A 24718-nucleotide genomic window follows, 5' to 3' on the forward strand; every position below is an offset into this window, starting at 1 on the left:
CACGTTATTAAAAAAGAGATATAATTAACGTTTTTAAAAATTATATTTTTAATATTACGTTAAAATAAGTGCGTAATTTAAAAGCTTAATATATAAAGCTTAATTAAAACTAATATAATTAATATAATTAGAAATTAAAAAAATTAAAAAGTTAATATATAATTAATAAATAAAAAGTGTAAAAAAGATAAAAAAAATATATAACATTAATATATTTATATAAAGCCTTATTTTTACATTAAAAAGTACTTAAAGGTATAAAAGATTAAATATTTTTAAGTTCTTTCTATATCGCGTTAATCTTAGGCGGCATAGTTAAAGGGGTTAAGCGGCACAGTTACGCCGCATCCTATTAGATCCCAGCACATGGCGCATAACCTTACTTACACTGGCCTGGCAGCCTGTGTTTAGTAGGAAGCCATTCGGCCTAAAGTACATCCAAGTACATGTCATGCCCGCCTATGCGCTTAGTGTACCAGTTGCGCCTGGAGCCCAGGCACTAACTGCCTGCATGAGCCTACCTATCTGATAAATGGACACCAGGCACTTTTCTTCCCCCCCCTCGGCTCCCGAGTCTGCGAGTCTAGCTTGCCACATCCAACCGAACTATCGACTTCATGTACGCCTTCGTCTGCACCTTTTGAGTCTACCGCTGGCGCCGTGGCTCCTGTCATACCAATTACCCCGTTGACGATCCCAGAAAGCTGGCAACCGTCCTCTGTCAACCTCAGTTACGCTGTAGCTGATGCTCTCCTTGCGCCAGATCCCAGCTTCAGTATCATGACCGCCCCCACGTACCATAATAGCGAATGGCCAGTTTTGCGCAATTCCATATGCGCTGTTCACCGAGATAGACAGCCGCTTGTCCAATCACCGACCCAAGTTGACGTGGAAAACACCATCACCTGCGTCGGAGGATGATTTGGTACCTACTTTATCCCTTCAGAGGGTGCGTATTGTTGACACCCTGACCCCCACGGCCGCAAGCGAACACTACAGCTAACATTCTGCTGCTGCTGCTGCTGCTCCCTTGAAAAAGAACGACTGAAGCTCCTATACTAGCTCCCAGTCATCCCCTGCGGAGCGTCTTCACTCGATACGGCCGATATGCCTCCCGCCACGTGGTCACGACGCTGCTCATATCGGTGGCCGTTGCTTCGATTCTAGTATATCCATTTCCCTTTTTGTACACCAACGATTTCACCAATGGCGCCTCCAACCTGCCGCATCATGTCTGGACGGATGCGCAACCCCTCGAGGCCAAGGGTCCGATTGAACCCGATGTTATAATGCGATATATATGGGTGCACGGCAATTACTTTGAGGCTCTTGACCGCGACCTCCTTCTCGGCGCCCTCGAGTTGCAGGACGAGCTTCTAGGCCCGACCACGGACTTCAACCCGCTACAGGCAAGCCCCCTGGAGGCCCCGGACGCGTCCACCGCTATGCACCTGAGCAAGGAGCAGCGTGACGCCTTCCATATCATTAACGGCGTCACGGATGAGTCCTGGTTCTTCCATTCCCCTCTGCAGTATTGGTCTTGCGATCCGCAGAAGATAGACAACGACTTGGATATTCTGGGGACAGTGAACGCGAAGAAGACGCAACCAACGTCCGTCAATGTTACTCTCCGCCATTCCATCGTTTTTAGCGGCAAGCGTTTCGAAGACCGCCACTTGGTTGCCGCCGACGCGCTCGTTATCACTCTGATCCACCGTCGCAATTCCCCAATCGGGCGTATCTGGCAGACCAAGGCCCAGGAACTTGCCGCCAAAATGTCGGACCGGTACGACGTCTATCCCCGGGACGGTACCAGCATGCCGAGCCAGCTCTATGAGTTTCAATTCCGGCCTTTGTCGATACAGGATATACTGGCCCTCGGCATAGCTTACATGTTGACCCTTGCGTACTTTGTGGTCAGTTTGTCCAAGCTGAGGGCTGTTAAGTCCAAGATGGGCTTGATTGTCACGGTCATCGCACAGCTTGCCGTTTCCATCATGTCGAGTTTCACCGTCTGCGCGATCCTCAAGATCGACTTGTCGAGGATTCCGAGTTTTGCATACCCTGTTGTTATTTTCTCCATGAGCCTCGAAAACGTCTTCAGGCTCATCAATGCCGTCATCCTTACTCCGTCTGAGGATAGCACGAGTAATCGGATCGGTCATGCCTTTGGCGAGACCATGCATGTTGCTCTCGCGAGTGTGGCTCAGAACCTCCTGATCCTATGGGGTCTATCTCGGCTGGTCTCTCCCGGAGTTGCTGCATTTTGCACATTTGCTGCTATCGCGATCGTGTTTGACTTCTTCTACTTGTCAACATTCTTCCTCTCTGTTCTTAGCGTTGATGTGCGTCGTACCGAACTTAGCGATGCGTTGACTAAAGCCTCAATTCGGAACAATCGATCCCAGGCCGAGATTCAAGCGCGCCAATCCTGGACAGATGCTATGCTTCAAGGCAAAATCGCCATGTCGACGCGCGTAGCCGGCACCGTGGTTATGATCGGATTCGTGCTGATAGCACAATGGCACTTTTTCGAGAACAGAAGTATTGTGACTTCGCTGGGCCGGTTCGTGGGCATTGGCAGGAAGCACGGGTTTCCTGAGTTCCCACGCTCTCAGCTCTCCATTGACGTTCATCAAGCCAGAAGCCCAACATCTTGGCTCCGCCTTCAGGATCACGAGACCGCGAGGGAAGTCATCCACGTTATTAAGCCTGACGCGCATAGCTACCTTGCAGAAGTTTTCGATCCGCTTGTATTCGTCGCGAAGGGGGCAGATCGCAAGCCTAACGTCCACGAGCGCCCATTCCTGCCTGCTGTTTATGATTTCGTCCGTCACCAGTCGGCCCCTTTTGTTATCTCAATCCTCATTATCGCAGCTGCAGTGCGATTGCTCATGAACTATCTGCTTTGGGACGAGTTGGCAGAATCTCATAATAGCTCGGACAACGCGGATGAGCCTCCGCTGATAATCGATACGCTTAGCGGTGGACACTCTCTAGATGTCGCCATGCTGGCTGCTTCTGCCGACGGCATCATTGTTTCTGTGGGACTGGACAGGGTCATTCGAGTTTGGGATATGAAAGCCGACGGTGCTAGCTACACACTTTCAGGCAATGACATTCTCGACACCACCTTTCCCAAGGCCATGTGTATCAACGATTCTCACTGGTTGGCTTTGTTGACGACAGACAATGTTCTATTATGGGATCTTCATGAGCAATGTTGGGGCCCTTCCATTCCGGTCAAATCCTGTCGATATAAACCTGAGGCATTCTTCTTCACAGCTGACGATACCCACGGGCTGCCTCGCCTGCTCCTGGTTCGCCGTGACGGTACGATGATCGAGATCCGTCCCGACAGGGAGGAGGCTGGCAGTTATGTCATTTCTGGGGAAAGCGTTATTGTGTCGGTCGATGCTCTCGTGGACAAACGTTCGTCCCCTTTTCCTCTTCTATCTTTTGCCATACAAAAAATGTACTGACCTTCTTATAGCAAAAAGCACTACCAAGCTGATAAGTTCCTCTCGAGAAGGGGAAGTTTTCTGCTTGACGCAGGATCCGTGCGGATGGTCTGCCAACGCCTTGAATATAGCGCGGCCGTTGGAGAAGGAATTCATGTCTATCGTTACGTTACCCGAGCTTGGATACTTGCTCGTCGTGCGTAGCCAGTCCGTCGATTTGGTCGACGCTGCGGATTATGTTACACTGCACTGCTTCAGAACCGACCCCATCCAGCCTCGGTCGCTCAAATGCTTCCACTCCAAGCGGCGTCAGATGCAGTGCGGCTCCGTGGGCCTGAAGTTCTTAACGTTTGCATATTTGAACGCCTTCACAAGAGACCTTGTTGTCCAAAGCTACACACCTCAGCATGATGGCGAATCCATCTGTTTCCGTACCCCTGGTCAACCGGTCAGCAAGACATGCTGCCAATGGCCTCGAACTCGCGAGACCCGACGCGTCGTTACGGATCCTGGGGCTTGGGAAGCTCTACCGACAGGGATGATCGTGGGTGCCCGGAAGAGGACCGTGGCCAAGCCAGTCACCAACGGGTATCCACCGACTCAAGGACACACCACTCTTCGCCGGCGTCGCAACAGCCATAATCATAGCCGGCCGACTACACCCAAGAATAATAATGACGACGACTGGGAAGTCTGGATGCTGTCACAAATTGGCAGAGGAGAAACATGGGAAACGATGCCGCTGGTATCAGATCAGTCAGGGTCCCAGCACCTTTTCGTATCCAACCTGGGACCTATGACGCGGATCGGGCGAGGAAGTGTGGCATTGGGCCTCAGCAACGTGATCAAGGTTATCAGAGTGGGACATGAGCGGTTTGAAACGAGCGACGAGAATTCGCCACTGAATGACCCCTTACGAACAGTGACCAACCGGCGGCGCAACAGGGGCACTACACTGAAGAACCGACCACCCAATACGAATCTATAGATTCGTCATGATGAGAGCACGAAAACCCGGTGGGAGGTGAATAGGGGGGATGGCGGTATAGACAACATATTTAGGGGGTTTCGGTCCCGGTGGGAAACTTTGCTTCCTTGGGCAACAAAACGGCGCATGTACACAAAAAGGAAAGAATCATTATATAAATGGGGGTTGGCGAGCGGGTCTGGAGTTGCATGATATCCCTTATGGTTTACATACCATTGCCATGTTCGGCGCCTGAGCTTGGTTTGATATGCGATGATCATGAACTTGGGGTGGCTTTGGAGGTTATCTGGTTACATTTGATGCAAAGCTGGTATGGCATTTATCGTGGATGTTGTTGCTGTTGTTGATAGCTTTCGGCAACAGATAAGCATGAAGAAAAAAAAGCAACCATGAAGAGAGAGGGGTGGAAAAGCATCAATATGAATTCTTTCATGGTGCACTGGTGCATGCTTGCCCTGGGGCTATAACTTCTTCCTCTGTAGGTATAGATACAAGTACGCGGTGACCCGCTGGCCCTTTACAGGTATACACATTGCGTCTTCCCTTCGATTTGCGAACCGATAACGAAGAACAAAACCCAAGATGATAGCGCCGGCGCTGAGAAGAAAGTGAAGAAGGGGAGGAATGTCGTTGGTTGCCCAGGTCCTGTATGCCTCCCCGGTGTATATCCCTTTTGCGCACAAAAAGAGAGAAAGAAAGACGAGAGCAAGAAAACAAGATGCTCGTTCAAAGATGAAAACAAGAAAAAAATAAAAATCAGACACGCTCAGGCCTATATGCATATAGAACCAGTAAACCGCTTATCATCTGTCATCATACGTGTAGGCAGGGTTCTGCTCTGGACATCAGGGCCCAATCCCTAGGTGGGTAGAGAGACACATGGTTCTCCTCCTGCTTCCTGCTTGCTTCGTTTCTTTTTTCTGTCGTCATCGCCCTCCCTATCCCCCCTCTTACGACGAGCACCGTTACTTCGGCCGGCCGCTCGTCTTGCCCGCCACGGCCGGAGCCGCCGCGCCCGTCGGGCCTCCCACCACGACGGCGCCTCCCGCCGCCCCTCCCTTTGAGGATTTGTTGTTGTGGTTGGTGGTGGAGGACCGGGGCAGGATGGAGCCGTACTGGTCCGGGAACCACATCTGGCACTCGTCGCAGGCCTCGTCGAGGCCGATGGTGTGCCAGATCTGCCGCTGCTCGCACGGCTTCTGGGTGAAGTTGGCCGCGGTGCAGTAGCGCGCGAAAGTGAAGGTGGTGTGCTGGCAGGCGAAGGCGTGGGCGTAGTATTTACACATTTTTGTCCTTCTTTTGGTGAGAGGGAAACTGAGTGTGTATCAGTGGAGGGGATGCTTAGATATATATATATCTGCTGGGAGAGCGTGTATGGTAGGTATGGTATGTATGTATAAGTGTAAAGTGTGAGTGTGAGTTTAGGATTTTGAGTTGTAGGTCTGCAGCAGCTGTACGTGAGCACAGTTGTATGTGTATGTGTATGCGAGTGTGTAAGTGAGCCGATGATGGACGTATGTATGTTTCTCTCTGAGACAAGCAGTAACGGGAGAGAATGCCGCCTGGAGGGGTAAAAACACGACAAAGGAGGATCCTGTCCGGAGGGTGAAGCTGTAATGGTATACACGCAAGAAAGTCAAAATGCCGGGAGGGTATAGTTGAGTAGGTATGGTATCTCGCCGCGAGGGAGAGTGCGGAGGAAAATGTCCCTTTTGTACACACGATGACCTTTCAATGCTGCTGTAATGAAGGGGTTCAGACATACACACACACGCACTCTTTTTTTTCTCTTATCTCTGCTCTCCTGGAAAGTTTGTCGTACTTACGGCCCAAGTTATTACATGTCACAAAAGGGGGCGATCCGTGTGCAAAGCAACCACTACCACCACCACCGGCGTCATGAAGCTATCATGGCTGAGTTTATATATAGAAACCATGCGCGCGGGTGTGTATGTGTGCAGTGCGAGTGCAGCCTTGGGTTTGTGTCTGGCAAACATACCTAGATGGGCTGGCGGACATTGCTAGGTATCATTTTGCCTTCATCCCTTTGGGCTGGGAGACCCGGCAAAGACTCGAAGGGGTGAATTCCGACCTATCATATTGGTTGGGGAGTATGACGGGATATGTAGCGAGCCTACCTAGCCCAGACCTAGTAGGCCAAGGTGTCGTTCGAAGGCCCATTTGCCCCTTGCAATACATTGGCGACAAGGTCGAGCCTTACCAGAAGATTGAAGGAATTAATACGGATGCAGGGAAAGGGTAATGCGGCGGTGTCATTGTTAAAGCCGACAGAGACAGTTGTCAAGGCTGTTGGCAAAAGAACGAGGAATTGGGCAGTTGTCTGGCTATAATGTGAGTAGGTACTCGGCCGCCAATGCACCGCTGTCATCCAACCTTTGCCTTGCACACTGCGCCCAAGTTCTAGAAAGAGCGGCTGACAACAGGCAACACGTTGTCCTGGTGTATCGTCGGAGTCGGAGGGGAAAACGTGGTAGGATGAAGACAGACATTGCTCCGTCCGGAAGGCTGCTTGCTTCGCTGATTTGCAGCTGCTGTTACATTACACGCGGGCTGGGCTTTTTAAAACCGCCGTGGCTGATTTTGATGGGAAAAAGAGTACCTTTCTAGCCGAATTTCCTCACCGCCAGTCTCCATTCCTCCTCTGGGATCTTCCGCATGGCACTCAAAGGTGTTACTGCCTCCGCGCAGGTCGGGAAGCGAGAGCGAGAGGGTGGTGATCGTAGTTCCAGAGAGGTAAGAGAAAGAGAGGGAGGGGGTAAAGAGGCAACGCGGGACGAGAACGGAAGAGGCTGCCGGCGTGCCTGGTGCCCTGGCCGACATTGAAAACGAGCAGAGACCTGTTGGCCGCATATATCAAGACCGCATCGCGTCGACTAGTCCCCGCGGCCGCAGGGCGACAAGGCAGTGGTGACTTAACATGCGCGAATGAGGATGGGGCCTCTGCCGTAAAGTGTATGCCGGTGAGGTCATTGGGGCCATGTTTGTTCATGCGCTGGCACCATTTAGACAACCTGGTTGATTATACCGGCGATTCTGTTGAAGGCGAGGTGAGGCGCGTCGAGTCGAGTCTGGAAGTAGGTAGTCAGACTTGGCCTCGCTATATTAGCTCCCGCAGTGGAATGATGAGTGTAGTGCAGGCTGCAGCAGAGGAAGACGACAGAAGAAGAAAAATACGGGGTGGCTGGGAGAAGAGGCTGGCGTGGAGTAAGGTAAGGTTAGACGATACGACGCGACACCAACTTTCCATGCCGGGTAGCTGCAAGTTGACATGCGCCTCAGGGCTTGAGATAGATGAGTTGCGGGCGACACCCATCAAACATGAACCCCACCGCATGGAAATCCGTTGTGTAACGGTGCTGCTGTTGTCTTGCCTTCTCGGCGAATACACCACGAGGTGAGAGGTGTCGGTCAATCACCGTCAGTCAGTCAGCTCGATTAAACTTATTAGGTATTAACCACCGAAGTCAATGCTTGCAGGCCCCGGAAGGACGGGTAGCCGAATTACGCAAGCTCCAGTCCGCTGTGCTACTTGGCGAGTCGGGTCGAGTAGAGGTAGGTTACCTACCTGCCTGCCTGCCTTACATTCTAAGTCTAAAGGCATTGAGGCCGGGCGAGGCCCTCTGCAGCTGATAGAACGACGACCGCAACGGAAGACCAACGACAAGCATACCCAACGGGCTCATCGTACTTGAATAGAGCCGCTAACTTTGTTCAAGAAAACATGACCCGGAAAATGTCTTAAACAGAGTCGACCCCGAACCGAACTCCTGTTGTCTCGGGCCAAGAATAACCTTAGGAGTAAAAAAAAAAACGTCTGTTCTCTCTGATCGCGTGGGATGGGGATGGGTTGATGGAGGGCTGGGAGAGGAATACCGAAAGCCTGGTACTACTACAAGTATGTAGGTATCTTCTAAAGTTAGGTGACGCTCTCGGAGATTTAGTTCAAGTATGAGGTAATTGGTCGACCAAGACCGCAGCCCGACAAACCAGCCTCATAAGCGCATCAAATGAATTTGATTGAGTCGTTGTCCATGTTGGATGGCTTCCAGCTCGTATACGAAGATACTAGCTACGTGGCCGAGAAGGCTACACGATGTCAGATCATACTCAGACCAGCACTTTTTGCTCATTGCTTGCTGGAAGAATGCATCGACCTCGTTTCCCTTTCCGCACTCGGGTGCTTTTGCGCTTGCCTGCTGAATGATGCATCAAGGTCAAGGCCAAGGTCAAGGTCAAGGTCAAGGTCAAGGTCAAGGGTTCGGGGTCGTAATGGGCGGCTCCCTGGCTAGCCTCTGCCTGCCCGCGCAGCTCCTCGAGTCCTCGACCCTCCGCTCCACTTTACTCCATCTTCCTCACCTGTTCCTCGTGGATCTTGTCTTCTCTCGTCCTCCATCTTGATCGATCCAGTTACGGGAACTTGGAGGAGTGGTGCGAGCGAACTGACCAAGTCGGCCAGTCAGTCAAATCAGCTGCCTTGCATCCTATCGGGGCATCTGCATCATAGCCAACGGCCTCCATTCGTTTTTCTTGCTGTGCGCCGCAACCCTGATCGACACGGTTGCAGTAGCCTGGAACCGTCGATACTTGTTTGAACCTAGGTTACAAGGTCACTCACTACCTCTTTGCGCTCACTCATCAAGGTCTCTGCCAATGGTCACTCGTTGCTCGATTGCAATTTTCTGATTTGCACATATTCCACCAATACTACGCGCGCGTTACCTGCCCATTTCCGCGTCACGATCTTTCCCCCAGAGACCCATTGGGAAGACCTACCTGCCGCATCCGCTCACCATACTGCTCACTCTCGCCCTCATCGTCACGCGTCTCGTCTGTCTCGGCTCCCGTCTCGGCTCCCTCCTGCAGCGCCGTCTTCCTGCACCAAGGTGCTCTTCAGGAAGGGGGCGGTCCACTGCGCGTTCATGCAAAACGGTGCACCTGCAGCTCTCCTTTAATAACATGCGTCCTAGTTGGTCCAGCATCGTACATACATGCAACATAGAACAAGCGCCCCCGACTGGTTTGACGCCTTTCCCTCCAGGCCCACTCGCGACTGTACTTACATATCATACCATACATTGATGCTACTTGCATACTACATACGCTGGCTACATCTGCATGCATATCCTACTAGCTTTTCGTCTCAGACTTTCCCCATCTTCTATACTCTTGTTCCCTCCCATCCGAGCCTCGTGCCTCTAGGTTAAGCTGAGCCGAGCTGAAACTAGACGACAAGATCGCCAAAGTTCGTCGAAGTCGCTGTCACGGACCAAGTGTCAGTCGAGGAAGAGAAAAAAAAGTAGGCCATCTTTCGTTCCCGTCCGCTTGTCACTCGAACCTCGGACCCTCGAAAAAAACGGCCGCTCCACATAGTGCCTCCAAAAAGCCTGGAAACGCCCACGCTTCCGGGTTGACCTCACACCGCCACTGGCCTCCCGATAGCTCATCATCGAGTTACCCAGGCTATCTCCGCGTAGGGGCGATCATACATATGCCGCCTGCCTGTTAACAAAACCACCCCCCAGTCCTCACGATAGCTCGTCACAGCGCCCTATTACTCGACGTCGAGATGCTTCCAGGGTAGACGACGCGACACATCACCATCCGCCGCCCTCTCCTCACCCAGCAGCAGCAGCAGCAGCCTTCTCTAGAACGCCCTCTCGCTCGCCATTTTCCGGTTGCTGATCTGACACGCTCGTTACCATTGGAATCTAGTCGACCCTTTTGGCCGCCTATCGGGCCCCGGTCCTGTTTTTATCTCGCATTCGTTGTATCATATTGGTCAGTGTTGCTCCAATGACTTGCGGGTAGAAGCCCCGTTACCCACTGAGCTGAACGTTACCAAGCTTGCAATTGGGCTAACCATTGTATCTGCAGTCGTCTGTAATCCCAATCTATTGTTAAATCTAATCGCATCTTCCCATTGGGTTTGGATTTGGGCTTCGTACAAGGGAGCCAGAAGTTCCCCGGTCAGCTCAATATCGGCGCTCGCAAGTGAAAGCTCTCTTCGCAGATCCCCCAGTAACAACCAACAGCTTCTTCCCCTGTGAGCTTTTGGGGCGGCTACTACTCTCTGGGAGTCCTTTGGATATCAACTAGAGAGTGTCTTCTAGATACTACATCTCGAAACTTCCCGGCCGGATCCCGTTCAGGTTTTTCGATCATTCGTGTTTGCATCCGGTGTCTAGCGACCTCTTCAAGGGCCCGGCATCTTTTGGATCTACTTTCGAGGCGTGCGAGAGCGGCATTGCAGGGCGCGTCTGGGTCACTTGAAGCTTACAGTATCCACGAGCTTTGAAAGCGTAGTCAGATCAGGTAAGCGACACACCTATTTCTTCACGATTGGAGATTTCGCGTCAAGCAGTCCTGCGAGAAAGCCGGCCATGACTCTATCCAGCCATACACTTGGTCGCTCAATCTTGTCGTTGCGCCTCCCGGGGCTGCTTGCGCGTCGCAGTGTCAAAGTCATCGGCGTCCCAGGAAATGCTAATATTCTCGAAGAAAGGCGTCAACCCACTGCCTCTGGTCGGTCTCGATGGCTTCCTCGGAGGTCGACCAGAAATTCCTCGGCAAACTTGCAAGGGCTGTCGAACCTAACAATGCTTTGCTGGCGTCCATGTTGTTCAAGATATTGGGTCTGTCGATCAATCTTGCTCAACAGCTTGTCAAAGCTCGAAAGCAGCGACGCTTAGAAACCACGAAGCCGACACAATCGCTCGAGCTCTACTTCCACATAATATGGCTGTCCCGGGAGGGCTTAGTCATGCTAGAACAGTACGTTCTACCCATGGTGGGAGACTACGTGGAGCTCAAAGTGCTTGCGTATAAACTGCGAGCCTCCTTCTATCACATCTTCGTCCTGTTTCATAACCATCCATCGGTCTCGGCCATGACTCCTGAGGCTCTGGCTGCTGCTGCTGCGATGGCTGGAATGGGTCCTTCGCGACTGGACAAGGGAAAGGGGATTGCGCGCGACGACATATCTGAGACGGCCCGTTCCTCGCCACAGCCGACACATCCTATGGAGGGTGGACCCGTCCATCCACCGCCTGGATTTGGGCATCCGATACCAGATGCAGTGGCCACGTTCTTGCTACCATCCGTGGATTATCTCCCAACCGCCCACCAATATTTCAGGGAGGCGGTTGCGCTGGCAGACAGCTTGCTGTGGGGATCGCATTCTTTACGACTGTCGGTCAGGACGGAATACGCAGCATTCCTCTATGAATGCGTGCATGATGCAGAGGGCAGCAGGCAATTTGCAAAGGACACGATCGCCGAAGTGTACCAAGCCAGCGAAGGCATGGACGACGACATGTTCAACGACGCCTGTGAGCTCGTCACGGTTCTTGGCAAGATGATGAAGCGGGGCCTGGGTTCGAGCAACCCCTCGAGGAGCCGGGGCCAGAGCCCAGCAACGGTGGCGACGTCTCAAAACGATAGTGTGGCGACAGCAATACCAGCGGCCGGAATGGAGAATCCGATCTGAAGCCAGCGAGACGTACAGCAGGATTATAGGGAGTTTTTGGTTCCTGCAGCTGTTGCGGTTTTGGCATACTAGCGCCAAGGTACTCGGGTCTACCAAAAACGAGCAGCGCACCCAGTCCGGTTTGATCCAGTCACCAAGCTAAGCAGAGCCGCATCCATTAATTCGAGCGCATGAGTCGCGCGCGACACCCTGGTATCAGAGCGCCCAACTGGAAGTTCCGAGAGGGGAGGGATATCTGTGGCTGGCTGCTTGACGAGCTCAGTACAAACCACGTCAGTCGGCGAACAGCTTTAGGTTCTTTGGCTGCCCCAGGACGGCCGCTTACGTCTGATTTGCGCTGGATCAGAAGGCAGTTGATTATTGGGCACATGAACGAATGGCGCCGGAGGCGGAATAGCAGTTTTGGGCTCACGGTTTGGAAATCTGGGAAATGTTTATGCCGAAGGGGGGCCTATTCTCTACTACCCGGAGATGCATTTGCATACTGAAGGGCGCCAATGCGGGGCAAGCTTCAGGCGGCAGCGGTTTACTGTTTGATGATACCCCAGTGGTCCCTAGGAGCATTTTAGGTGCGTAGGAATACTTCTTTGATAACGATTCAGCTAGCATTTATTCAACGGCTGGGAAAGCCGCCGTATAACAAGTCTACTCCGTTGATGCTGGGTTTGCCGAAGAGGGAGTCAAGCTCCACTATCCGATGCCTCCTGTGAGCCACAATGTATAACATCATGATTCACGAACAAGAAGCAAAAATGAGCAGATTTGACCGTTCGAGATAATACGGGACCAAGACACTGCTGATTTCTTTCAGACTTATATTACTACTTATTACTGCTGGCCCACAGCCTATGAGAGTTGCTCCATCCTACCGATTACTGACACGAATTGTCGAAACTCTTGGTGGATATTGGGAGCAGCGGACAGTTGTCGTGTTGTTTGGGATGGTACTCATCGTTGCCACAGATTTGGGCCAACTGACAATGAGAATGTAGCTTCTTGCTTCTTCATAAGCCTTCCTGGAGGCTTCTTAAACGCCATGATACTCGTACAGTGCAAATCGATCAGGTCTCCAGAGCCCAGTTGCTCCGGGCAAACCAAATCGTTGTGTCTTTTCGGTACATCGTTGCCAGCTTGATGGTATCGAGCCCAACTGCAGATGAGACATTACGGAACTTCCAGGGCCAAAGGGGTTCGTGACAACCAGAGATGACCTAGCTTGCTCGAGCATATCCAGCCTTACGTAGGCCGAAACCAATCAAGCGTGAACACGATAACGAAAAGAAATCACTCAACCGTTCCGGCCTACTCCTCTTCATCCCCATCAGAAGAAGAATCCGTCTCGACGAACTCGTCCTCATAATCCTCGTCGCTGTTGTCCTCGTCCTCATCGTCGTCGTCGCTACTGCCGATGGGCACGCCGTCGCTCTCCATCTTGTACTGGATGTACTCGGGCGGGACGTAGCGGCCGGTGGCGTTGCAGAACTGGGCCGAGAACTCGGCCCACTTGACGCCCTCGTACTTGGACTCCATGATGGCGAGGATGCGGCAGTCGCGGCGGCTCCAGAAGCGGTCCGCGGCGAAGCGGCGGGTGGGCGGGTACAGCTGGCCGAAGATGTCGAACCAGGCGTGGTCGGTCCAGTCTTTGTGGCGGCGGGCTTCGGGGTCTTCTTCTTCTTCGGACTCGGAGCTGCTGGGGGATGCCGACGCGGATGAGGAGGAGGATGAAGCGTCGTCGGGGGCGTTGGCCGGGGCGAACTGGTTGTTGCCGTTTCCGTTGGCAGGGGCGGTCGCGCAATGGCTTCCGCAGCAATGGTGGTGGCAACAATTGTTGTTGGTAGCAGGAGCAGCATTGCCATTACCATTACCGTTGGCGTTGGCGGCCCGGTTCTTCTTGTTCTTCTGCGGCGGCATCTGCTGCTTGTGCTGCATGTCGCCGGGGAAGCGGCCCGTGTCGAAGCAGTCGCGCAGATCCTCCATCTCCTGGCGCTCCTTGATGCTCAGCGAGGGCAGCGGCATGGCGGCGAAGTTGGGGAAGGTGGTCTGGGCATAGGGCGATGCCTGCCAGCGCAGGGTGGCGATGTACATCATGTACTGGGCTTCGACCTGGTTATAGGGGGGTTAGAAAGTTTCGGTTTGAGTTTTCATTATCTGTTATTGTTGTTGTCGTTGCGATTTGTTTTTGTTTTGGTTTCTCATCAATGGCACCACTGGTGAGAGAGCCTTTCAGGGAGATGAAACCCATCTTTGATGTGGGAGGGGTATCGATAGAAGAATGAAGCGAGATCAAGCACACGGAGCGTGCGGCTCAGGTGAGGGAATCGTGAAGGATACGGAATAAAAGATATCCAGGAGGACAGAAAAACCAAGGAAACAATCAGAATTACTTACAGGATGCATAGAACTGAGGCCAGGCAAGAATTGGGTGCCACGCATGAGAGGAATGGGAGGCTCGAAGGGGCCGACCCGGGGCTCAGGGATCGTGTTGTACCAGGCCTGCATGGGGTTCGCCATGTTCTGCGGCGGCATCTGCGGCGGCATCGGGTTCGAAGAAGGGTACTGGGGAGGAGCAGGCATCATCTGAGGCTGAGGCTGGTAATGCTGAGGAGGACCGGGATGATAAGGTCCAGGCATGCCCATGAGCGGCGGCGGCGGCATCTGCTGCTGCTGGTAGTACGGAGACTGGTACTGCTGTTGCGGCGGCGTGCTGAGGGGGGGGGAGTGGGATGGTAGCCCGCCGTCTGCTGGGGAGGCGTCTGGGGGTTGAAGCCAAACGGGTACTTCTTCATTTTCATGATGAGAGCTTGTTGGTATGGTTGCTGAGAACTGTTTGTGCTACCGCTGCCGTCACCACGGCTGGTGTTGTTGCTGTTGCTGTGAATCTGGGGCTGCGAGATGGTGTAGCTCGAGTGGCTGTTCTTGTTGTTCTGGTCCTGGTAGGATGGTGAGGAGTAAGAAGGCGAGACCCAAGTGCTCCAATTCGTGTTGGGCGTGTTTGGGAGGATTGGTTGAGGTGTGCCCGCCGGTGGGGTCTGGAATTTGACCACTTGACGATGTCGTCGGGACGACGACGACGACGACGACGACGAGTTGGCGGGTGCGGCTTGGTTCGCGGCTGGGTCGCCCTCGGCGACGTCATGGCCGCAGTCTCCAGCGGCAGAGGTGAGGGGCGTGGCAAAGAAGGACGGGTCTTTGAGGATGCCCCGTCTAGTCACACCCGGGTTTCCATGCTGTCCGTTCGGCACATGTCTTGGGGCCTCATATGAGGACCCCATCGTGTCATGAGCTCTTATTTGCAGCAATAAAGCGGTATCGTGTGAGAGAATCACAGGCGGAAAGGGGGATTGGAGCAAAGGTGGGCTCGGCGAGTTTCTCAGACAAGAAGCAAAATCAGACAAGGCGGCTGAGTTATTTTTCTCCCTCGAGGAGAATCAAGCAGGGAATTGGTTCAGCAACAAGTGATGATGGTACAAGTTGGAGCGATGTGCGATCAGTGTGTGCGCACAGGCTTTACTGGCTACCTACCTACCTAGGCACGCTCCCATTGTATCTCCTACCTCGTCACCGCCCACGTGGGAGTGTGGCAAGAATCCCGGGTCATTGTTGTGCCCGAGGGCCATCCCTCAGGCCTTCCTTCTTGTCATCCTCGCTGTCAGCACTCCAGCAAGAAACATGGCGGCGGTGCGAAGCGTGCGTTGTTACACACATTACCCTCGTTCGATTCGTGAATTATATCAATGGGGTCAAGCTCGAGGCCTCGTTCACCGTTACGAGTTGAAACTCAGGGGTTTCCTGGGCAGAAGATTTGAGTTGCCCGGAGTCATTGAAACATCTTATTGTGTAGCCCTGCTTCCATAGTGCTCTTGAGACGGACCAGCTGTTTTATGTTTCAAAGCTCGGGGAGATCTTGTAAATGTGTCCCGGGTGCCTTAGATTCTATGTATAACTCATCATTCTGATCATGAGCCCTGCAGCGCCTTGCCCAGCAGCATCTTAGCCCGGTCGCTATGCTGCATCGCCAACGCCAGTTCCTGCCCCTTGGGGCTCATCTTGACCCAGGTCTTGCGCAGGATGCCGACGATCTTGTCCTCGTCGATCTCGTCCTTCTGTTCAAAGTCGTCGAACTGGTCGTCCAGGAACACCAGGCACGCGACGTCCTCGAGCACCTGCGTCTCCTCATCGCCCTTGAGGTTCTCCTTGCGGATCAGCGCGGCCACCCGCTCAATCTCCGCCGCCGGCAGCGGCGGCTGCACCGCGGGCGACCGGAGCAGCTCGGCCACCTGCGCGGCGGCTTGCGACTTCTGCTTGGCTCGCCAGGACAGGTAGCCCGGGCGGGTCATGGGGTACGAGTCCCTCGGGATTTGCCACCTATACACACACGCGCGTGCGCACGCACGTAGTCCATCAGCATTGCCGTCATAAGGGGTTGCTCGTCGCTTCTCATTGAACTCGGCAAGCAGCAGTCCAAGCATGAGTTATGGGGCATAAGTTCTCACCTTTGGAAGTGTTGGGCGCGGCACGCCAGCTGCAGCGTCGGAGAGGCGTCTGGGCAGCGCGCACCCAGCCAGCGTATCATCTTACGGGCGTAGTGCAGCTCGTAAGGGATGCCGTCTTCTTGAGTGCCCGCGGCAGATGGGGAGGTCCGCTTCGGGTCCTCCGCATGCGCCTCGTCCATGAGTCGCAGGCCGGTGGCGTAGTTGTCCGAGAGCGCTGGTAAGCAGGCCATCTTGAAGCTTGCTGTGTATGTATATATCTACCTAGGACAATCTCGTTTGGGCAAGTGGCTGTTGAAGATATTAACTATTAAGACGGGCAGAAGACCAACAAGATGTGGCGATGGATCGACTCAGAACCGTACTACGAAGTAAAAGTGGTGCTACTTAGTGAGAACATGGGCGGGGTTCCCCAAAACTCGAGTAAGATAGAAGATATTTGCAGCATACCTCTTGGGGACATACTGAAGAGGAGTTCGCACTTTACTTTCTTTTCTTTAACATCGTCCCCAAGAGCCCCGTTATATAGGTGGGTATAATCTCTAATATTTTAAAATTACACTTAAATATTAACGTAGTTTACTATTACGCGACGTATATTATTTAGCGACGCACTTTAATTTAATCCTAATATAATTAAACTTTAATACGTAATACTTTTATAATTATAATGCTTAATTAATCCTAAAAAGATTAAATAGTTTTAATAATTTAAACGATATAAAACGAACCGAATTAAATAAATTAAAGAGTAATAATAAAAGTTTATAATATACCCGAATTAATTTTATATTATTAAATTTACGGCCGAACTTTAAAACGCGAAATCCGACCGAAACGACGTAAAATAAATTTAATTAAAAAGGAGGTATTTCGTAAATATATAATTAATTTAAATATTTAAGGGATGCCTCTTAATCTCGTTAATATAGAAAATATAGCTAATTTTTTTTACCGCGTCACGCGGCGGCGATCGTGTCGGTAAATATTAAGTTAAGCGCTTTATTAACCGTAACTTAAACTTAAAAATTAAAATAAATCGTCGATACGATTATTAAAAGGCTCTTTACGAAAATTCCAAAGTTATTTCTACTTAATTTACATTAGTCGCGAATATAAAAGCGAAATACGGGATTATTAATAAAGATATTTAAAATTTCGATAAAACCGGCTTTATAATAAGTATAATTAGGTTAATATTTATTATAATACGCACCGAGCGGCGTAGAAAAGCGAAATCGATCTAGCTTAGTAATTAGGAATAAATAACGGCGATTAAATATATTAATTCGTAAGGCTAATATATTCCGCCGTTTTTAATTATTTAAGGTTAATATTACCTCGCGAATTAATCTCGTAAAACCGATTTACTAGGCGATTAAGTAATTAAGCTAATTTTTAATAATTAGATTAATAACGAAATAAGCTTAAACTAGATTAAGCATTTTAATAAATATATTAAATTATAAATAAAGGGTCGCTACCGCTTCTTAATTCTCGACGGCTATAAAAACTATATTTCGGCCGAATTCGAGGTATATTACTAAGATAACGATATTATTACTATTAATATACCTCCTTATTTATTATATTTACTTTAACTTTTCGATATAATATTTTATTCGCTTTTTAAAGCGTATTTATTTTAAAAAAATCAAGCTATTTATTAAAGCTTTTATAAATTATATTATTAAGCTCGAGTTCTTTATCGCCTTTAAAGCCGCGTATTTTACTATTTTTATAAAAGTTAACATTAAATTTGAATCTAACGTATTTAGTTTAATACTTTATAACCCTAACGAAATAACTAATAAACTAAATATACGTCTTTAAACGCCTATACTTAACCTATCCCGTTTAAAGATAGCTAATACCTACGACCTTTAAACACCGTTTAACCCTTAATAAATAATTAAGTATTCTATTTATATTAAAAGGGTATTTACTTATTAAAAAAGCTTTTCGACACCGATTTTAAATATAATAGATTAAATAACGAAAAATATAATTAAAATAGCTTATAAAATAACCTTTATACGTAATAAAATATATATATTAAAAGAGGTTAATTTAATACTTTTTAAGCGCCGGAAAGCTAAAAAATCGCGAGTTTAGCTTTAAAAAAGCCTTTACTATTAAAAATTTTTAATAACTATAGAACGAAAAAATAAAAGGGAAGCGTTCAGCGCCTAATAAAAATAAAAATAGGGGTTCGTCGAAGCGGAGGGTAACCGGTAAAGGCGCTATAATATTTACGGCGAGATAAGTTATAATACGTAAATATATAAAAAAATATAAAATTAAGCGAGGAATCGAATAACGAATAGTTTTAATTAATTTTAAGCGTTATAATTAAATTAATTTATATAAAAGGGTCGAAAAATAAAAAAGGTGCGTCGCCAAGTGATACGCGTCGCGTAGTAGTAAACCACGTTACATAATTTTGGCATTACATCTAGACAATAATAAATTTAGCAACATAAGAAAATCATATATGGCCCCCGTCCTCCTACTCTTTTGCGGCCCTCTTCTTCTACTTCATTTCAACTTCGGGAAACCACGTTACTGCATCTTGTTGAGATGGCCGACCGGTCGCTTGAGCGGCACTTCTCTCGGCCGTCCGTATACCGGGTTATACAGCACGTACTGCTGGGCGCGTGGCGACCGTGGTGAGGGCAGCGCGCGCGAGTTGTGCTTGCTCATCGACCCCGCCGTCGCCCCCGCCGTGGACACGATGCGGCCTGCTCCAGCACCACCAGCACCACCGCCGCCGCCCGCGGGCCCCGAAGAGAGAACGGTAGCGAGGCCTATGTTCTCGTTGGGAGGAGGATGACGAAGCCCAGCCGACGGGCTGATGAAGGGCGGACTGATGAAGGGCGGCGTGAAGCGGGAGTCGAAGTCGGTGTGCGCGCTCGGCGGCTCGTCGCCGATGCCATCGCTGTCTCTAAATCCTCCTGCTGTTGCTCCTGCTGTTGCTCCTGCTGTTGCTCCTGCTCCCTCGTGACGACGCGGCGACGTCTGGACCGACATGCTGTTCGGTCGGGCAAGGGTGCTGGTGCTGCCCGATTCCAATCGAGTGATGGGCGACCTCCCGAAAGTCGAGGCTGGCGTCGCCGGCGCCGGACCCAACCCTCGGACATTGCGGTTGACGGGCACGCTGATTGTGGGCGACGGGCGCGTGCCGGTGCCGAAGTCGAAGCCTTCTGGCCGGATGTTGCGGACGGCCGGCGGAGGCCCCAGTTTGGGTAAGGGAGGCAAGGGGAAGCGTGACGAATTGACGATTTTTTCGGTCCGACGACCTTCTCGGCCGAGTCTGTTCCGGCAAGCTTGGTTGCCGCTGAAATCCGCGTTGCTGTTGCAGCGGCTGTTGGTTTTGCGGCGGCTGGTTCTGCGGGTGTTGGGATTGCCTCCAGAACGGCAGCATGGAAGAGCGTCGGCGGAACGACCGCACAAATGACTGTCTCCTGGCCGATAGACCCGATGGCGGTCGGCCGGATTGTCGACGAGACATCCGCGCCTCCCGGTACGCCGCGATGTAGTCGAATGAGTTGGGAAAGGCGGCTGGCATGTATGGTCTCTTGATCTTCTCAATGGGCCTGCGGACTTGGGGGTCCTGGTCTTTCTTCTTCCTCCTCGCGTAGAAGATGGAAGAGAGCAGGCCCGCGAGGATGATGACGAGACCCCCCCACGCCTCCAATGACGCCGGCGAGGATCGTGGACGTGTTATTGTTGCTGTTTTCGTTGGTGGGCGCAGGCGCCGGCGAAGACGTGCTGCCGGCCCCTGCTGCGTTGGATGTGGTCGTCGTAGGCGAGCCAGCTGAGGCAGGATTAGCACTGGACGATGACCGGGAGTTCGTGGATGAGGAAGAAGTGATCGTGATCGGTGGTGCGTTACCTCCTCCCAACGGAAGCGAGTTCTGCCCCGTCGTCGTGGTCGACGTCGGGCCAGCGGCGCTCGTGATGCCCGTGCTCGGCGCGCCGGGGGCGGTGTAGGCCACCGTCAAGAGCTCCTTCTTGGACCCGCACGCGAACGCCCGGAAGCCGGAGTAGGGCGAGTCCGTCGCATACGAGTACGTGACGCAGCTGGGGGCCGTCGATGCCTGGCAGAGCAGCGTGTACGGCAGCGTCGATGTCGATATGGACGCGGCGTCTGTGGAGTCGATGCAGGCCGTGGCAATGTTGCAGGCTTGGATGTTGCTGGAGCTGCAGCAGCCCATCGCTTTGTTGCTGTCGTTGATGATGCATTGCGAGTTGCCGAGACATACTATGGCTGCCGAGGCTATAGGTATTCGTCAGCGACGTGGCATGCGAACAGTGAGCACACTGGATTTTCGGACTTACGAGACGTGGTTCCTGTAAAATACCCACAGGTGCTTGTGCCTGCTGCTCTTTTCAGCAACTCGTGCCTGAGTATAGCCTCAGCGGGACCAGCGGTCGGCTTGGGTGTCCACCCCAGCGAATTTGAAGCATGGTTGCTGCTGCTGGCCGTCGCTTTCGCTGGCTCCCATGTCTGCCCATTGCTGCTACTTCCCCTGAACCACTTGGCGTCGGCGACGGATATAGTTGCTGCTGCTGCACCAAGGAGAGCCGCCCGCTTCATGATGGACTGCGCTGTAGGATAACACCTAACATGGTCGAAGAAAAGAGCGACAAGAGCCAGAAAGTCCTCCTCCGATTGCGAGGAACGGGGAACGAAGCATCCTTAGGTACTCGGGTGCTTTCTGGCAGGAATAGTTTCATTACGCAAACAGTTGTTTGTTACGGCCCTCAGTCCCACGATCCCACGATCCAGCTCAAGTAAGTTCGACTAGATCAATTCCGCCCAGCTACGACCTTCTCCTTAATCTGCGGCCCAAGCACTACCAGAATAGGCACAAGGGCAAGGTTCCGCGCGGTCGATTCCGCTAAAGCACTTGCTGGAGATTTACTGTGCTCTAGCGGCAGCTCCGGCATGCCTCTTTGCACTGATATCTCAGAGCTTGCAATGATCATGGCCGGAAAGCGTCACTCCCAGGACAAGCTACTACTACAACAACAACAACATAACGCTGAACGGCATGCTATTACCATTTGACTCGTCCCGAATCCAGTCTCCCGCATATTGACAAATGCCATCAACAAACAATGTGCTGCCGTACCTGGAACTACGATATACAATCTCCAGGCCGGGCAATGTCACAACGCCGAGCAAGACGGATTAAACTGCCTTCACCATGGATCGCGATGAGGACATATGAGTGGAAATCCCCTTCGCATAGACAGAGAAAGAGAGCACATAACGGCCGAACTACACAGGACACGCCATCATCTCAAACTTGGATTCACTCCTTCGACTGTTTTTTTTGCCATTCCTCCTTTTTTCTTCTTCTCCCCCATGGTTTTCCAGAAACCAAGAGACTCTCCACAACAGCCACTTTCCACGGCGTCTTAGCCGCTGGAAGGAGGCGCTCGTACTTGGCTGATGAAGGCTCTCTAGGGCATTGCGAGAGTTCGACCCGAGCGGTCTGACTAAGAACCAAGAGGCCTACTTGCGGCTTCGACTCGAAACAGCCGGTGGCAAAAAAACTGACAACAACTTGCAACGGGTTTTGATTGCTCTTTCAATCCGGGCGTCCGTTCTTTCTAGGTGCTGATACAGTCGGTGCGGAAGGGGACCCGCATGGTGCTGCTGCGGACGCCTCCCCGTAAATTGGGTGCCGTGATGAGAGTGAGGCCAAGCAAAGTACCATGGGCCTTCTCTCACACACTCCTCTCTCTGTGTGTGTGCCCACATGGAGTATGTGATGCGGCAAGTTGCAGGATTCCTCGCCATCCCAGATGAGGCGCAGGAATGGACGAAGAAAGAAGGAGCTTTGGTCTGGTTTCGTAAACCGCAGCTGTCACTTCCTTCGCCCTGCATGAATGTGAAAACGGTCCATCGTTCGTTTTGGCCACCTGCCGCCCCTTCAGGAGTCACACACACACACACACACACACACACACACACGACATCCTCCACACTGGTCTAGACCGACAGGATGGGGCGTATGCATCTCCCCCATCAAGATCATGGCCACTCCTACCCTAACCAGGCCAAGCCGCGCCATATCGCTGCTTATAACCCATCCATTTGTGTTATATGCGCGCGTGTGTTCGTATATGCCTGTGTTATGCAATGATCTGATGTCGATCTACTGCGTAGTGATGCAAGTCAGTCAGTATGTATGTGCGTACATGCATACATGCATATGACAGGGTAGGTAAACAGGTGAAATATGTGACGTGATAGAAAGGTTAGCAAGCTCTCGTGAAGTGACATTGCATATTCGTCTACTTAATCAAGTCACGACGAAAAAGCGCTTGCCTGCATTCGACCTTTCATGCAGTTCCCGACCCTCTGGATCGCCCACCGGATGCAACCCAACTAAAGACGTGTCCCTCATGTGCCGCTCATGCCACGCCATTCGTCAAGCACGGAAGCAAAAGTGCGACAGCCTGCGTTTGACATCGCGAGAAGAATGGCAAAGAAGAAAATGAATTTGATAAAGAGTCTGATATGTATAGCGGAAGAAGCCGTCTTATTCCTTTGGCCCGCGGAAAACATGCCATTTTCTTACGACTGCCAGAGAGCTTAACGCGTACAAGCGGTTTGTTCTTCTTTATCGAGAGGTCGACTGGTATACATGGGAAGAGGCCTCAAGCTTCCCCAACAGTCGCAATGGCGATTGATATGTAGAATCAACGAATATGGAGCCGGCATGGGTCAAGTGGCGCGTCGCATAGTGACTGCGTGTAAATCACGGAGGCCGACTTCGCTCGGGACCTTCGATATTGTTCTTTCACGACCTCGACTCGAACATGATATCTTGCAAGGGCACACATTCGCTTCACTGTTCTGGGCTGACGCGCGTCTACTTTAGCTGTTCCGTTGCAGCGGCCTTCTGAGCGGCCCTAGGACTCTCGTCCACGAGAGTTACCAAAGCTATGGCTCGCATACCTGTAGAGTGGCATGGGGATCAACGGTCGTACCCAATGCTCGCAAGAGTATACAATCGGATTTAGTCGCTGTTTTTAACCGTTCCCTATAACCAGCAGGGGGCTCGTTCCTAAACCATCATCCTACCCCCGGCACTGGTGTGTGTGTGGAAGGTCTGAGCGAATAGAATCCCGTCAAGCGTCGGAGAGGATCAACAAGTGAGGCTGAGGCGTGATCCTGCTGAGCGCCTCGATTGACAAGATCCCAGCTCTCCTGCTCAGATCGGCCAGGGACGTTGCATTGCGGACTTGCGATGCGGCTCTCGCCCCTGTCAAGCTGCAAGTCCAAGCAAGAAACAAGACCAAAAAAAAAAGTGTCTGGTACGCTTATATGCTGCTCGCCCATTACGACCAGGCACGCACGGCGGGAGCCCGGCAGGTGGGTGACAATAAAGAATTCACCGCGAATGGGCGTGTGTCGAAGTACTCGCGGTTACCCCACGCATTTCAAAGCAACGAAGAGCAGTACGAAATACGAAAAAATAACGGAAATATTCTTCTTTAAAAGGAGAGTATCATTCTATTTTTTCTTCTTGATTTTTACCTTCCGATAGTGTAGCGTTGCTGTACGTTGAAACTAATGGTCGGTTTTGCAGTGAATTCTTTTTTGTCACCCACCTGCCAGGAGGCGATTTTACCTCACGCTGTTTGAGAATGTGCTATAGCATCACACAGGGGTCTGGTGATATTGCACGAACGGTTTACATGCCGGGAGAGCAACCAGCATCATGCACCACTGTTGATCCTTGTTATATTCGGATTACCAATGAGCGCTCGTGGGTAGCTGACAAGCTCTGTCATCGTTAGATTGTCTCAGATACCTGTTTTCGGGGGCTAAGCCACATTGAGGTGGCGTGTCAACATACCACGCTCTTGGGTGACACGGATGAGACTTTCATTGCGCCGTTGGAGAGTGTGTTGCACATTCATCAGTTTCCCGCCTCATGGTCAATATGATTCTTACCTCAAACTATGAACCCTGGTAGCTTTTGCTGCGCGCCGTTTCCCTGCGTGTGAAATCGGCGCGCAGAAAAATAAAGCCGTAGATACAAGTAGTCGGCAACAGGACATATTTGCCACTTTGGCATTTGGGCATGCGTCGCAACCAAACCACGGTCACGAATATGCCCGCGAGGCTGGGTACAGGCTCCGCCGACCGAGGCTGCCGCATATAGGTTTTCGCATTTGCAAAAGGCCAACGGCCTAGGGTCTCCCCCTCCGCGTGATACAAAAATGAGACAGATAGGGCCGTCTATGC

General features: G+C 51.4%; 7 protein-coding genes across 7 annotated transcripts; 4 read left to right on the forward strand and 3 right to left on the reverse strand.

Moving 5' to 3' along the window:
• Positions 1-917: 917 nt before the first annotated feature.
• On the forward strand, positions 918-4449 carry PG986_000293 (uncharacterized protein; the record flags this gene model as incomplete). The annotated part of the gene is made up of 3 exons (XM_066836515.1): positions 918-949; positions 1040-3432; positions 3494-4449. 3 exons carry the CDS (start codon positions 918-920, stop codon positions 4447-4449), a joined length of 3381 nt encoding a protein of 1126 aa, XP_066705408.1.
• Positions 4450-5414: 965 nt separating this feature from the next.
• Positions 5415-5735, reverse strand: PG986_000294 (uncharacterized protein; the record flags this gene model as incomplete). Its single annotated transcript, XM_066836516.1, has 1 exon — positions 5415-5735. One exon carries the CDS (start codon positions 5733-5735, stop codon positions 5415-5417), a length of 321 nt encoding a protein of 106 aa, XP_066705409.1.
• Positions 5736-11002: 5267 nt separating this feature from the next.
• PG986_000295 (uncharacterized protein) lies at positions 11003-11956 on the forward strand (the record flags this gene model as incomplete). Its single annotated transcript, XM_066836517.1, has 1 exon — positions 11003-11956. One exon carries the CDS (start codon positions 11003-11005, stop codon positions 11954-11956), a length of 954 nt encoding a protein of 317 aa, XP_066705410.1.
• A 1134-nt stretch (positions 11957-13090) lies between these two features.
• Positions 13091-13669, forward strand: PG986_000296 (uncharacterized protein; the record flags this gene model as incomplete). Its single annotated transcript, XM_066836518.1, has 2 exons — positions 13091-13145; positions 13191-13669. The coding sequence occupies 2 exons, from the start codon at positions 13091-13093 to the stop codon at positions 13667-13669; spliced, it is 534 nt and encodes a 177-aa protein (XP_066705411.1).
• A 96-nt stretch (positions 13670-13765) lies between these two features.
• Positions 13766-14595, forward strand: PG986_000297 (uncharacterized protein; the record flags this gene model as incomplete). The annotated part of the gene is made up of 2 exons (XM_066836519.1): positions 13766-14073; positions 14448-14595. The coding sequence occupies 2 exons, from the start codon at positions 13766-13768 to the stop codon at positions 14593-14595; spliced, it is 456 nt and encodes a 151-aa protein (XP_066705412.1).
• Positions 14596-15912: 1317 nt separating this feature from the next.
• On the reverse strand, positions 15913-16679 carry PG986_000298 (uncharacterized protein; the record flags this gene model as incomplete). The annotated part of the gene is made up of 2 exons (XM_066836520.1): positions 15913-16321; positions 16450-16679. 2 exons carry the CDS (start codon positions 16677-16679, stop codon positions 15913-15915), a joined length of 639 nt encoding a protein of 212 aa, XP_066705413.1.
• Positions 16680-19008: 2329 nt separating this feature from the next.
• On the reverse strand, positions 19009-21046 carry PG986_000299 (uncharacterized protein; the record flags this gene model as incomplete). The annotated part of the gene is made up of 3 exons (XM_066836521.1): positions 19009-19834; positions 20128-20725; positions 20788-21046. 3 exons carry the CDS (start codon positions 21044-21046, stop codon positions 19009-19011), a joined length of 1683 nt encoding a protein of 560 aa, XP_066705414.1.
• Between the last annotated feature and the right edge of the window lie 3672 nt (positions 21047-24718).

Source organism: Apiospora aurea (assembly GCF_038362705.1).
Source record: "Apiospora aurea strain CBS 24483 chromosome Unknown utg000001l_segment0_segment0, whole genome shotgun sequence".
NCBI lineage: Eukaryota > Fungi > Ascomycota > Sordariomycetes > Amphisphaeriales > Apiosporaceae > Apiospora > Apiospora aurea.